We start from the raw sequence: 15208 nt of genomic DNA on the forward strand, positions 1-15208 counted from the left end.
GCCGCCCCCACCACCCCCCCCCCCCCCCCCCCCCCCCCCCCGGGATCAGACCCCCCATGGAAGGCAGACGCCCCCCCTCCCCGTCCCCGGCAGAGCACCCGGCCCCCCCTGCAGACCACCCCGATCGCTGCCCTCCCTCCAGCCCAGACCGATCCCAATGCAGAGTGGCAATGGGACCCCCACCGATTGTTCCTAGGCCCGGCCCACAATAGGTCCTGCCCCCTTGGCACTGCCCAATGCCCGACGGACAGTGTGAAGGTGCCCTTGAGCCTAGGCACTTTGCTCCTTGGGCAGTGCCAGGGGGCACAGGCTGTCACTGCCAGGGTGCCCATGCCCAGGAGGCACCACCCCCTCGCCGCCCAACACCTGGTGGATCCCAATTGCCCCCCCTTTCACTCCGGCGGGGTCTCCCGCTAGTTCCCCGAATGTGAGGAGCTACTCTAAACCCTGCCGGAATGAAGTATTCCTGGCGGGGTGGGAGATTCTTTCGGGCCCAGCAAGTTCCCAATAATCACGTTGAAAACATATTTAAACTACATTAAAAAAAGATTCAAATGATTTACCTCTCTTCCCGCCAGTTTCCAGCGTGGTCTGGACTCTGACTGTTCTCCGGGTCTGGGAGATGTGCATGCATTCCCGGCACACGCACCAATCCCGGAAAAAGGCCGACGATGCTATTCTCCCGACCGAACCCGCCAGAAAAGTTGCAGGTTGAGATGGGAGAATCGCCCCCTATATTACTTGTTCCACCACCCCTAAATCTTCAGATGTAGCCTGTCCTCACACCTCCACCTATCACATTACCAAAACTGAGATTAAGTTGCAGTTGCTAAGTTAATGGACAGTCTTACTAATGACCTCCCGCTTGATTATCCCAACTGATCAAGGGCACAGCAGAAAGGCGATTGATTGCAGACATTCCCAGCCTCTTTCCACAGGAGCATGAGTTGAATCTGAAACATTTGTTCGTGCTGTCAGTGCTAAGTCGAGCAAACCGGTACCAGTTGAAGGTTTCAGGCCATGTCTTGAGGCAGCGGAACGTGAATTGATGAATTAATTGTTTTACAGATGAACGGGAAGTTGTGCAGAAGAAGACCTTTACGAAATGGGTGAACTCTCACCTGGCCCGGGTGACCTGCCGCATCACCGACCTGTACACTGACCTCCGCGATGGTCGAATGCTGATTAAACTGCTGGAGATCCTCTCGGGGGAGCACCTGGTACGTTGCATAATCTGCTAGAATTCGTGGCTGGTGGTTTTAGCTGCCCTGGGCACTGACAGTTGATGTTAACATCAGAACGAATCATTTCCAGAGTGTCCGCTGAGCGTCTATAATCCCCTGCGCTGCTTCTCCTGAATCTTTCTGAAAACGCAAACATATGGTTCAAAAAGTGCACAAATCCGGTGTGAAATTAATCTGTGGAGAACACTTATTTCATAGCACTGCTGCCTCACAGCGCCAGGGACTCGGGTTCGATTCCCAGCTTGGGTCACTGTCTGTGGAGAGTTTGCACATTCTCCCCGTGTCTGCGTGGGTTTCCTCCGGGTGCTCCGGTTTCCTCCCACACTCCAAAGATGTGCTGGTGAGGTGGATTGGCTGTGCTAAATTGCCCCGTAGTGTCGGGGGACTGGCTAGGGTAAATGCATGGGGTTACGGAGATAGGGCCTGGGTGGGATTGTTGTCGGTGCAGACTCGATTGGCCGAATGGCCTCCTTCTGCACTGTAGGGTTTCTATGATTCTATCTAGTTCAATGGTGCGCAGATCTGATGTGAAATTTACCTGTGGAGAACACTTATTTCATAATGGAGGCACAGTGGTTAGCACTGCTGCCTCACAGCGCCAGGGACTCGGGTTCAATTCCCAGCTTGGGTCACTGTCTGTGCGAAGTTTCCACATTCTCCCTGTGTCTGTGTGGGTTTCCTCCGGGGTCTCCAGTTTCCTCCAACAGTCTAAAAGACGTGCTGGTTAGGGTGCATTGTCCATGTTAAATTCTCCCTCAGTGTACCCGAGGAGGCGTCGGAGTGTGACGACTAGGGGATTTTCACAGTAACTTCATTGCAGTGTTAATGTAAGACTACTTGTGATTAATAAATAAACTTAATATGAAGGCTGTGCTCTTTCAAAATTTGCGATTTAATTCTCGGGGAGGAATTTATGGGGTCCTACACTGAAATTATTCTGCGTACACTTGCTGACGTTTCACTTCATCTTTATGGACAACAACTGATACCTGTGACTGAAAGACTTGACCCGGCTGCTTGAAGGGAGGCAGGGAGTGTGCAAGGCTGTGAGGCGATAAATCTGACGAGGCCAGACATCCAGAGATCCTGCTAAATTTAGGTTTCCCTTTTCCTTGCCTTTTCCACCCAGCATGTGGAAAAACAAGCCTTGTGAGGAGAGATTTTTAAAAATTCAGGATCGGAGAGGAGGGAGGTTGACATTTGGGTGCGCGAGAGCAGGGCCGGCGCAGTGGCACATTGGTTAGCACTGCTACCTCATAGCGCCAGGGACCCGGGTTCAATTCCGGCCACGGGTCACTGTATGTGTGGAGTTTGCACATTCTCCACGTGACTGCGTGGGTTTGCTTCGGGTGCTCCAGTTTCTCTCCACACTCCAAAGACATGTGGGTTAGGTGCATTGGCCATGCTAAATTGCCCCTTAGTATCCAAAGATGTGCAGGTCAGGTGGATTGGCCATGGTAAATTGTCCCTTAGTGTCCCAAGATGTGTAGGTTAGGGGGATTAGCGGGGTAAATATTTGGGGTTACAGGGAACAGGTCTGGGTGGGATTGCCCCTTAGTGTCAGGGGGATTACGTGAGGCTACAAGGATGCGGTGGGATTGTTGTTGGTGCAGACTCGATGGGCCCAATGGCCTCTTTCTGCACTGTAGGGATTCTATGATAAAATTCTATGATAAAGTGGAATTTATATCTACTTTTTGTTTAGAACACCTAGAGTGCAGAAGAGGCCATTCAGCCCATCGAGTCTGCACTGACTCTCTGAAAGAGCACCTTACCAAGGCCCTTTCCCCCACGCTATTCCTGTAACCCCACACATTTACCATGGCTAATCCACCTAAACTACATATCATGGGATATAGAAACATGGAAGATAGGAGCAGGAAGAGACCACTTGGCCATTACGATCATGGCTGATCATCCAACTCAAGAGCCTGATCCTGCTTTCTCCCCATAACCTTTGATCCCATTCGCCCCAAGTGCTATATCCAGCCGCCTCTTGAATACATTCAATGTTTTGGCATCAACTACTTCCTGTGGTAATGAATTCCACAGGCTCACCACTCTTTGGGTGAAGAAATGTCTCCTCACCTCTGAACTAAATGGACACTAAAGGACAATTTAGCAGTTCAATCCCCCTAACCTACACATTTTTGGACACTAAGGGGCAATTTACCATGGGCAATGCACCTAACTAGCACATCTTTGGACTGTGGGAGGAAACCGGAGCACCCAGAGGAAACCCACACAGACACGGGGAGAACGTGTAAACTCCACACAGTCACCCAAGGCCGGAATCGAACCTGGATCCCTGGCACTGTGAGGCAGCAGTGCTAACCACTGTGCCACCGTGCCCATCAATTCCCAGAGGTGAAAGATCAGCATAGTTTCCCTGCATTAACTGTTTGTGTTTCATTAACCTCTGTAAGGGTCATACATCCTCTGTTCATCTTATTCCCTTTTTACTGAAACCACAATATCATTTTCTCTCCAAATCAGCCAAAACCAACCAAAGGTCGGATGCGGATACATTGTTTGGAAAATGTAGACAAGGCCCTTCAGTTTCTGAAGGAACAGAAAGTCCACCTGGAGAATATGGGCTCTCACGACATTGTTGACGGGAGTCACAGGCTTACACTCGGTCTCATCTGGACAATCATCCTCCGCTTCCAGGTCAGTGGCAATCCAGAAGGGGCACAGAGGATGGGATGTTCCAGCCCGGCCTGCCGCTGGGATCATCCAGTCCCGCTGAAAGCCAGTGGTCTTTTGGCTGGGCCGCTGAATCTCCCGCAGCAGGGCTGGAAAACCCAGCTGTCGCTCAGTCCATCCACACAGCAGGAATTCCAATCCTCCGGGATTTGAGGGGTGGGGGGACGTCAGCATGTGTCAGCGATTTGTTTCCTGTGCTCCGCTGCTGGTAAGCCCCCATCCCTCCACCATTGGTTCCCTCCATCCCCCAGCCTCGGTCCCCCCCCCATCCCTCCACCCTTGGTTCCCCCCATCCCTCCACCATTGGCTCCCTCCATCCCCCAGCCTCGGTCCCCTCCCATTCCTCCACCATTGGTTCCTCCCCATCCCCCACCTTCACTTCCCCCCCCATTCCTCCACCATTGGACACCTCCATCCCCCACCCTCAGTTCCCCCACCCTCAGTTCTCCCACCCCCCCAACATTGGATTCCCTTCACCTCCCCACCCTTGGTATCCTCATCATGCCTTCCCCCATCCTCGGTTCCCCCCGCCTCCCCTTCCTCCCCCGCCCCATGGTAACTCTTTCCCCTCTCTGTACCCAGTCTTTAGTACTTAAGTTACTAACTCTTCGAATGACTTCAACCAAAAGTTGTAAAATGGAAGAAATTGCATTTTCTAATTGAATTTTCCAGAACTTGAAGCGACGGTTAGTGTTAAAACTCCTTTTCCATTGTCGCTATGATAAAGAAACAGTTTACAAGAGAGCTCTTCACTCGAGCTTGCTGTTGAGTTATTTTGAATGTTTTGAAAAGGACATCCCATCAATCTGTTCTCTCAGATCCAGGATATCACCATGGAGACACACGACAGCCGTGAGACCCGGTCAGCAAAGGATGCCCTCCTCCTCTGGTGCCAGATGAAAACAGCGGGGTGAGTTTCTCTGACCCCTCTCTTCTCCTATCACCTTTCGGGTGGCACAGTGGTTAGCACTGTTGCCTCACAGCGCCAGGGACCTGGGTTCGATTCCCAGTTTGGGTCACTAGTGCTCTACCATTGGTTGAGTACTTTCTTGTCAAATTACTTCTTCCAAAGTGTATCGCCTCACACTTTTCAGACAGTGACCCAAGCCGGGAATCGAACCCGTGTCCCTGGCGCTGTGAGGCAGCAGTGCTCACTGTCTGCTTGGAGTCTGCCCCATTCTCCCCCGTGTCTGCGTGGGTTTCCTCCGGGTGCTCCCGTTTCCTCCCACAGTCTGAAAGATGTGCTGGTTTGGTGGATTGGCCATGCTAAATTCTCCCTTAATTTCCAAAGACATACTGGTTAGGGGCATTGGCCGTGCTAAATTCTCCCTTAATGTCCAAAGATGTGCTGGTTAGGTGCATTGGCCATGTAAATTCTCCCTTAATGTCCAAAGACGTGTTGGTTAGGGACATTGGCTGTGCTAAATTCCCCCTTAATGTTCAAAGACATGCTGGTTAGGTGCATTGGCCATGCTAAATTCTCCCTCAGTGTACCTGAACAGGCGCCGGAGTGTGGGGCTAGGGGATTTTCACAGTAACTTTATTGCAGTGTTAATGTAAGCCAACTTGTGACTAATAAATAAACTTTAAAACTTTGGAACTTTAAACTTTTATCCTGTTAAACAATCATTTGCAAGCATTACTCTGAACTTTTGTCAAAGTTTTAAAGTTCCTTTTAAAAACAAAAGCATTTTTTAATCCCCCTAATTATGGTTATGGGGATAGGGCCTGGGTGGGATTGTGGTCGGTGCAGGCTCGATGGGCCGAATGGTCTCCTTCTGCACTGTAGGGATTCTATGATTCTATGATTCAATTTTCTTTTTGCCTAGATACCCCAACGTCAATATTCGGAACTTTACGTCAAGCTGGAAGGATGGAATGGCATTTAATGCTCTGATTCATAAACACAGGTAAAGTGAGACAAAGATCGTCAGCAGGGCCTGGGAGCGTTAAGCGTGGGACCGTAGATACGGACCAATTGTTAGAAAGCGCCTCTCATGAGAAATTGATTCAGAAAATGTTAGCAGAGCTCAAGGCAACTCACTGGAAGAGGACATTGTAGATTTTGATTTGATTTATTATTGTCATATGTATTGGGATACAGTGAAAAATATTGTTTCTTGCACGCTATACAGACAAAGCATTCCGTACATAGAGAACATGGGGGAGAAGGAAAGGAAAGGGTGCAGAATCCAAAAGAGAAAATGCTGGAAAATCTCAGCAGGTCTGGTAGCATCTGTAAGGAGAGAAAAGAGCTGACGTTTCGAGTCCAGATGACCCTTTGTCAAAGTTAAAAGGCATAGAAAGTGGGAGATATTTATACTGCAGGGGGAGGGCATGAAAGATGAGTCATAGCCACAAAAACCAGGGGAAAGGCTGCTAATGGCAGTCCACAGAGAGAATAAAGGGTGTGAATGGCCAAAGGGCAGAGAAGCTGAAATCGGAGGGTAAACTGTGACAGATAAAGATGTGGGGGGGGAGGGAGAATGGGTGGGAGTGAGGTGAAATTTGAAAAAAGGGGCAAATGGGTGAAAAGGTAAGGAAAGGGGGGATAAAGTAGGGGGAAAGAGTGGGGGGGAAGAAAAATGAAGAAAGACAATGAAGAAATAAAAGGTAGAGAATAGTAAAAAATTAAATAAAATGAAAACAAAGGGGTGGAGGTGGGGTAGAGCGAATCATCTGAAGTTGTTGAATTCGATGTTGAGACCTGAAGGTTGTAAAGTGCCTAGCCAGAAGATGAGATGCTGTTCCTCCAGTTTGCGTTGAGCTTCACTGGAACATTGCAGCAGTGATGTGGAGATGCCGGCGTTGGACTGGGGTAAGCACAGTGGGAAGTCTCACAACACCAGGTTGAAGTCCAACAGGTTTATTTGGCAGCACTAGCTTTCGGAGTCTCAGGCTCCTTCTTCAGGTGAGTGAAGACTTGTGTTCACCAACAGGGCATATACAGACACAAACTCAATTTACAAGATAATAGTTGAATGCGTTGGAAGACTCACATTCCAACCATTGTCTTGTAAATTGAGTTTGTATCTGTATATGCCCTGTTTGTGAACACAGCTCTTCACTCACCTGATTGAAGGAGCGAGACTCCGAAAGCTTGTGCTACCAAATAAACCTGTTGGACTTTAACCTGGTGTTGTGAGACTTCTTACTGTACATTGCAGCAGGCCAAGGACAGACATGTGGGCATGGGAGCAGGATTGTGTGCAGAATGTTGTGTTACAGTCATAGGATTTTTGATTTGATTTATTATTGTCACATGTATTAGTATACAATGAAAAATATTGTTTATTGCGCACTATACAGACATAACATACCCTTCATAGAGTACTTAGGGGAGAAGGAAAGGAGAGAGTGCAGAATGGAGTGTTACAGTTATAGCTAGGGTGAAGAGAAAGATCAACTTAATGTAAGGTAGGTCCATTCAAAAGTCTGATGGCAGCAGGGAAGAAGCTGTTCTTGAGTCGGTTGGTACGTGGCCTCAGACTTTTGTATCTTTTTCCCGACGGAAGAAGGTGGAAGAGAGAATGTCCAGCTTGCGTGGGGTCCTTGATTATGTTGACTGCTTTTCCGAGGCAGCGGGAAGTGTAGAGGGAGTCAATGAAGGCTTTGGCCACAATGGGTGACGGGGGGTTCACCCACCCGCTGGAGAGCCAATGAGAGCCCCACAACACATCCTTTAGGGACAGCCAGTCGAATTAAGTGCCAGTCAGACTCTGGACAGGACAGTAGTGGGCCTTCCCGGGATCAAGGACCCTGGGGGTGGACGTCCCACCTACTGGCCAGTCAATCAGAAGCCAGCAGCTCAACCGAATAGCAGTGCCACTATTGAGTCAGTGGACCTCAGTGGGACACCATTCCCCACCCACTCCCAGATCCTGGGGAACGGAATTTTCTGGTCCTGTGCAACCCCCAAGACTGGAAATTCCCACCCAAGCTCAATGAACCTTTAACTAACTACTCCGCAAATTTTCTGTCCCGCCAGCTACGATTCGGTGGGACGGGAAATTTCCGGCTTGGGTGTCAGGATCAGGCATGGAGTGCTTTTGGAAGAGGGACCCCTCGAGTAACTCACCTGATAGGGCTTGCTTGTCATGTTCCCCACGAGGCGAATCCCCTGAAGTGGGCAATTATTGCCCCCTGAAGGACTTTGATTGGCAGTAGCAAGGGAAGGTAGTCCATGGACATACCATGATGGGGAGATGCCGGCGTTGGACTGGGGTGGGCACAGTAAGAAGTCTCACAACACCGGGTTAAAGTCCAACAGGTTTATTTGGTATCACAAGCTTTCGGAGCGCTGCTCCTTCATCAGGTGAGTGGACTGTGGGCATCACTGGGCAAGGCCAGGATTTGTTGCCCATCCCTAATTGTCTTTGAACTGAATGGCTCGCTCGACCATTTCAGGGGACAGTTAAGAGTCAGGCACATTGATGTGAGTCTGGAGTCGCATATCAGCCAAATTAGGTGTGGACGGCAGATTTCCTTCTGCAGAGGACATTAATGAATAGATGGGTTTTTCCAACAAACGTTAGTTCAATTGGTCTCTTTCAATTCCAGATTTATTAACTGAACATAAATCCCACCAGCTGCCCTGGTGTGATTCAAACCCGACTGGGTCGCTGGATCACTAGTCCAGTGACATCACCACGACACCACCATGGACCCTCCATGGATGTCATGAGTGATGGCAGAAAGGTGGCTGAGACACCCACCGTCCCCCACCACAGGGCCGGCACAGTGACACGGTAGTTGGCTCTGCTGCCTCACAGTGCCACGGACCTGGGTTCAATTCCCGGCTTGGGCCACTGTCTGTGCGGAGTCTGCATGTTCTCCCCGTGTCTGCATGGGTTTCCTCCAGGTGCTCTTGGTTTCCTCTCACAGTCTGAAAGACGTGCTGGTTAGGTGCATTGGCCATGCTAAATTCTCCCTCAGTGTACCCGAACTGGCGCCGGAGTGTGACGGCTGGGGGATTTTCACAGTAACTTCATTGCAGTGTTAATGTAAGCTTACTTGTGACAATAATTAATAAACTTTGAACTCCACCATGGAGAAGGGCATTAAATTTCACCCAATTTTTCCATTCTTCAATTTCCAATTGTTGTGGGGAAGAGAGGCTTCAGCCATTCTGAAATGTGGGTTCAAAAAGGGAGGGAGGAAAGACCAGGTAACACCGGGAATCCAGAATTTGCAGTCGAGTGAAAGATGTTTGGGATAGTGGAGGACGGCTTACATAGATTCACTAAGAACAAGGAATGCCCACCAAACCTAAGACCGTCTGACGATAATATTAATGCTGTAGATGCAGCAGATGTTGGAGGGAATTTTCCTGTCCCGCCCACCATGGCAATCGGAGCGGGCGAGGTGGCAGACTGTACAAAGGTCCGTTGACCTCGGGTGGGATTTTCCGGTTTTGGGGCAAGCGCGGCCTGAAAATCCCATCCATAATACACTTAGATTTTTCAGAGGAGGTTCTCCAACATGTCTTGCAGTGGTTAGCACTGCTGCCTCACAGCACCAGGGACCTGGGTTCAATTCCCGGCTTGGGTCACTGGCTGTGCGGAGTTTGCACATTCTCCCCGTGTCTGCGTGGGTTTCCTCCGGGTGCTCCGGTTTCCTCCCACAGTCCGAAAGACGTGCGGGTTAGGTGGATTGGCCGTGCTAAATTGCCCCTTAGTGTCCCAGATTGTGTAAGGTAGAGGGATTAGTGGGGTAAATGTGTGGGGATAGGGCCTGGGGTGGGATTGTTGTTGGTGCAGACTCGATGGGCTGATTGGCCTCCTTCTGCACTGTCGGGGGACTGGCTAGGGTAAATGCATGAGGTTATGGGGATGCGGCCTGGGTGGGATTGTGGTCGGTGCAGACTCGATGGGCCGAATGGCCTCCTTCTGCACTGTAGGGATTCTATGATTTTGATGAAAACATGCCGCAAATCTGCCCAAACAGAGGACGTAATCTTCCCTTATCTTTGCGATTCATAATTCAGCAGAAAACCTCCGTGAAATCACTATCATTCTTCTCTGCTCCAGAGTAAATAACCCCAGTATCTCAAATCTCCTGACAAATACAGTTTTTGCTTGACGAATCTGTGTTGTATGCCCACTTTGTTTCTCCTGCACTCAGTTTGTCTGGCAATGGCCCAGCCAGTGCCTGGTACAAATTTATCATAACCTCATTTATTCATATAATGAACCCCCTTGTTTATGAAACCAAAAATGTTGTTATTTTTTTAATGGCTTTATGGGCGGCACAGTGGTTAGCACTGCTGCCTCACAGCACCAGGGACCTGGGTTCGATTCCCGGCTTGGGTCACTGTCTGTGCGGAGTCTGCACATTCTCCCCGTGTCTGCGTGGGTTTCCTCCGGATGCTCCGGTTTCCTCCCACGCTCCAAAGATGTGTGGGTTAGGTTGATTGGCCCTAGTGTCAGAGGATTAGCAGGGTAAATATGAGGGATTACGGGAATAGGGGCCTGGGTGGGATTGTGGTCGGTGCAGACTCGATGGGCTGAATGGCCTCTTTCTGCACTGTGGGGATTCGATGAAATTTATCTCTCTGCACTGAATAATGCTGTTTTGCCACAGCTAAGTGCTAGCACAGAAATAATGGGCCAAACAGACTCATTCTGCGCTACAAATGCTCACCATTCTGTGCGCAGTCAAGGAGAAAGTCTCCATTAATTTGCAAACTGTTTTCCTCTCGCTAAATCTTTGTTTCTTTTCAAACCTGCTACTTTTTCATGTCTCAACATAATCTAATCTCGTCTGTTCTTGATGCTTTTTCAGTGCTAGAATAGGATGTCAACTTGTTTGCAAGTGGGTACTTCTGTTAGTTACCATTGCCAGTCAGGTGAATGACTGTTGATTCAAGGAGCTGGCTTCTGTGATCGCACGGGATAAAGAAGCCTGCCAGGGTCCTGCAAAGTGTATTAGTTAGAGAAGGAGTGCAGGAGAAGGCTGGGGAAATCTGGTACAGCCCGGTGGCAGAGTGGTTAGCACTGCTGCCTCACAGCGCTAGGGACCAGGGTCCAATTCTGGCCTTGGGTCACTGTCTGTGCGGAGTCTGCACGTTCTCCCCGTGTCTGCGTGGGTTTCCTCTGAGTGCTCTGGTTTCCTCCCACAGTCCAAAGATGTGCAGGTTAGGTTGATTGGCCATGGTAAATTGACCCTTAATGTCAGGGGGATTAGCAGCGTAAATGTGTGGGGTTACGGCAATTGTGGGTGGGATGATGGTTGGTGCAGACTCAATGGGCCGAATGGCCTCCTTCTGTACTGTAGGGATTCTATTCTATTCTAATACATGGGGTTATGGGGATAGGGTGGGATTGTTGTTGGTGCAGGCTCGATGAGCCGAATGGCCTCCTTCTGCACTGTAGGGATTCTATTCTATTCTAATACATGGGGTTATGGGGATAGGGTGGGATTGTTGTTGGTGCAGGCTCGATGGGCCGAATGGCCTCCTTCTGCACTGTAGGGATTCTATGATAAGATTGCAAAAACCATAAAGGTTTAAAATGAAAATGGCTGCATCTGAGTTCTGGAGTTCCCGTTAACGTTCTCGTGTGGTTTGATATCTTAAATATTCAGCAAGCTGTTCATCATATGAATGATCCGTGGCGAACTGGACATATTTTAAATGTATCTCTCTTTCTTCAGGCCCGATCTGGTTGACTTTAACAAACTGAAACAGTCCAATGCTACGTACAATTTACAGCAGGCCTTTAACATTGCCGAGCAACAGCTGGGTGTGACCAAGCTACTGGATCCTGAGGGTAAGTAGGTGGTTTTGATTAATTGTGTATATGTAGCCAAATAAACTTCAGAGATATGAAATAAATTTAGTGTTACTGAAAAGAGGGTGCCTGATGGATTAAAAAGATCCATTTCTCCATCCCATGTTCCCAACGTTAAAGTTAAAGTTTTATTTATTAGTCCACAAGTAAGGCTTACATTAACACTGCAATGAAGTTATTGTGAAATTCCCCAAGTCGCCACAGTCCGGCACCTGTTCAGTTCAATGCACCTAACCAGCACGTCTTTCAGAATGTGGGGAGAAACCGGAGCACCCGGAGGAAACCCACGCAGACACGGGGAGAACGTGCAGACTCCACACAGACAGTGACCCAAGCTGGGAATCGAACCCGGGTCCCTGGCGCTGTGAGGCAGCAGTGCTAACCACATGCTGAAACATCAAGCATACACAAGGAGATTCAGATGTAGGACCGACATTGCGTCCCTCACTATCTGAACTGCATTCCCTCACATGGGCAGGCACGGTGGCACAGTGGTTCGCACTGCTGCCTCACAGCTCCAGGGACCCGGGTTCAATTCCAGCCTCGGGTCACTGTCTGTGTGGAGTCTGCATGTTCTCCCCGTGTCTGCGTGGGTTTCCTCCGGGTGCTCCGGCTTCCTCCTACAGTCCAAAAGATGTGCAGGTTAGGTTGATTGGCCATGCCAAATTGCCACTTGGTATCCCGGGATGAGATAAATTAGAGGGATTAGCAGGGTAATTTAGCGGGGGGTCGAGCCTGGGTGGGATTGTTGTCGGTGCAGACTCGATAGGCCGAATGGCCTCCTTCTGCAGTGTTGGGTTTCTTTGTAGCTCGCTTATAGGCTTATTTACAGGATGCAGCATTATAGATGTCTGCTTCCTTGTGTCCCAGCAATCTTTCTTTATATGTGCTCTAGGTTCGTCATAAGTGCAATAATAATTGAATTACTAATATCTTATATTGTTTTGGCATCAACAAAAACCAATTAAGATGCAATAACACATTGATTTAAAGTAAAGTTTATTCATCAGTCACAAGTAAGGCTTACATTAACACTGCAATGAAGTTACTGTGAAATTCCCCTATTCGCCACAGTCCAGCACCTGTTGGGGGCCAGTGCACCTAACCCGCACATCTTTCAGACTGTGGGAGGAAACCGGAGCACCCGGAGGAAACCCATGCAGACACAGGGAGAATGTGCAAACTCCGCAAAGACAGTGACCCAAGCCGGGAATTGAACCCTGGTCCCTGGCGCTGTGAACCAGCAGTGCTAACCACTGGGGTGCCACCATGCAGCCCAAACAATTGAGGAGAAGAGAGAAAATTGCACAAACAAAGTTTACTTAATTATTTTTTGGCCTTGTATTGCTGTTAGCCAATCGGCCAGAAGGGGGGGTTTGTAGAAGGGGTTAATAGACAGTCGCAGCTGACAGATGGGAGATAGAGAGAGACACATAACCAATCTTACCCAACATGAGGAAAATTAACAGCTGGTTATATACTACAAAGATTTGAAATGAAATTAAATCATGATTTAATTAAACATTGTACTTCACCTGTGTATCTTAAGACTATAATCAATATAGCATTAATAGTTCTGTCCTTTCTAATTGGTGTTATTTTGCAACTAACCACAGCAACAAGAGGATTTATTTAATATATTTCGAAGGTGAAGTTTTTTGCCAGGCAAACATTGTTTGACCAGGTTCGGAATAAAATGCGCCTTTGGATTTCCAAAATGGAATAGTGCATACTGTGCCCGATGCCGTGATAAAAATGTTCTCCTTTCTTTGGCACAGAGCGATGCCTGATTAAGAAAGAATTCTCACGTTTCTCCTCCTCACAGATGTATTTACAGAGAATCCGGATGAGAAATCAATCATTACCTACGTGGTGGCATTTTATCATTACTTCTCAAAGATGAAAGCATTGGCAGTGGAGGGGAAAAGGATCGGAAAGGTCGGTGTTACATAGAATTGTTTGTTTAAATAGCCAATTCCTTCGGAGCAGGTACAATCTCACCGCTTTTTCAGAATGTTAATGAGAAATTTGCTCTGCCGACACCCACTTTTAAATAGTTTACCCCTTATCCTTGGACTGTGACCCCGGTTCTGGATTCCCCGCCATTGGAAACATCCTTCCTGAATTTATCCTATCTATCCCTGTTAGAAATTTATAAGTTTCCCCTCATCCTTCTGAATGCCAGTGAATGTAATTCTAACTGACTCAGTCTCTCCTCATATATCAGTCCCGTCATCCGAGGTATCAGTAAGGTAAACCTTCGCTGCATCCCCTCCATAGCTAGCACATCCTTTCTCAGATAAGGAGACCAAAACCGCACACAATATTTCAGGTGTGGCCTCACCAAGGCCCTGTATAATTGCAGCAAGATATCCCTGCTCCTGTACTGGAAACCTCTCGCTATGAAGGCCAGCTTACCATTTGCCTTCTTTACCACCTGCACCTGAACTTGCAGCAACTGGTTTACAAGGACACCCAATCTCAATCTATAACCTTTCAGATAATAATCTGGCCTCCTGTTTTTGCTACCAAAGGTTTAAAGTTTTAAAGTTTATTTATTTGTCACAAGTAAGGCTTACATTAGCGCTGCAATGAAGTTACTGTGAAATTCCCCTAGTCGCCACTCTCCGGTGTCTGTTTGGGTCAATGCACCTAACTGGAAAACTTCATCCACATTATACTGCATCCGCCATGCATTTGCCCACTCACTCAACTTGTGCAAATCACACTGAAACCTCTCTACATCCTCCTCACAGCTCACTCTCCCACCTAGTTTTGTGTCATCTGCAAATTTGGAGATATTACATTTAGTATCCTTGGGGTGACACAGTGGTTAGCACTGCTGCCTCACAGCTCCAGAGACCCGGGTTCGATTCCTGGCTTGGGTCACTGCCCGTGTGGAGTTTGCACATTCTCCCCGTGTCTGCGTGGGTTTCCTCCACAGTCCAAAGATGTGTGGGTTAGGTTGATTGGCCATGCTAAATTGCTCCCTAGTGTCCCAGGATGTGTAGATTAGAGGCATTAGCGGGGTAAATGTGTGGGGTTCTGGGGATAGGGTCTGGGGTAGGATTTCTGCTGGTGCAAACTCAATGGGCTAAATGGCCTCCTTCTCCACTGTAGGGTTTCTATGATTCTACTCTCATCTCATTCACATTGTAAATAGCTGGGGTCCCAGCACTGATCCCCGCGGTACCCACTATCAATGCCTGCAATTCAGAAAATGATCTGTTTATTCCTACTCTTTGTTTCCCGTCTGCCAACTAATTTTCTATCCATCTCAACGCACTACCCCCAATCCCATGAGCTTTAATTTTACACGCTAATCTCTTGTCGAAAGCCTTCAGAAAATCTAAATAAACCACATTCACTGGCTCCCCCTCATCCACTCGATTTTCAAAAAGGATTGGATATTTACTTGTAAAGCAAAAAAATTGCAGGGAGATTGGAATAGAGTCAGGATATGGGACT

The 15208-nt window shown here is 48.4% G+C and overlaps 1 protein-coding gene across 3 annotated transcripts in view; it reads left to right on the forward strand.

Annotated features, from left to right (window-relative positions):
- LOC144506945 (spectrin beta chain, non-erythrocytic 1-like) overlaps positions 1–15208 on the forward strand; it is a 266820-nt gene that overhangs the window by 98414 nt on the left and 153198 nt on the right. For all 3 annotated transcript variants that reach the window (XM_078233354.1, XM_078233356.1, XM_078233357.1), the window contains exons 3-8: positions 1069–1220; positions 3741–3914; positions 4769–4860; positions 5780–5860; positions 11604–11719; positions 13566–13678. In XM_078233354.1, the coding sequence (XP_078089480.1) occupies positions 1069–1220; positions 3741–3914; positions 4769–4860; positions 5780–5860; positions 11604–11719; positions 13566–13678 (728 nt within the window). The remainder of the gene's footprint in view (positions 1–1068; positions 1221–3740; positions 3915–4768; positions 4861–5779; positions 5861–11603; positions 11720–13565; positions 13679–15208) is intronic.

The sequence above is a fragment of the Mustelus asterias genome, chromosome 18 (genome assembly GCF_964213995.1).
Source record: "Mustelus asterias chromosome 18, sMusAst1.hap1.1, whole genome shotgun sequence".
NCBI classification, from domain to species: Eukaryota; Metazoa; Chordata; class Chondrichthyes; order Carcharhiniformes; family Triakidae; genus Mustelus; species Mustelus asterias.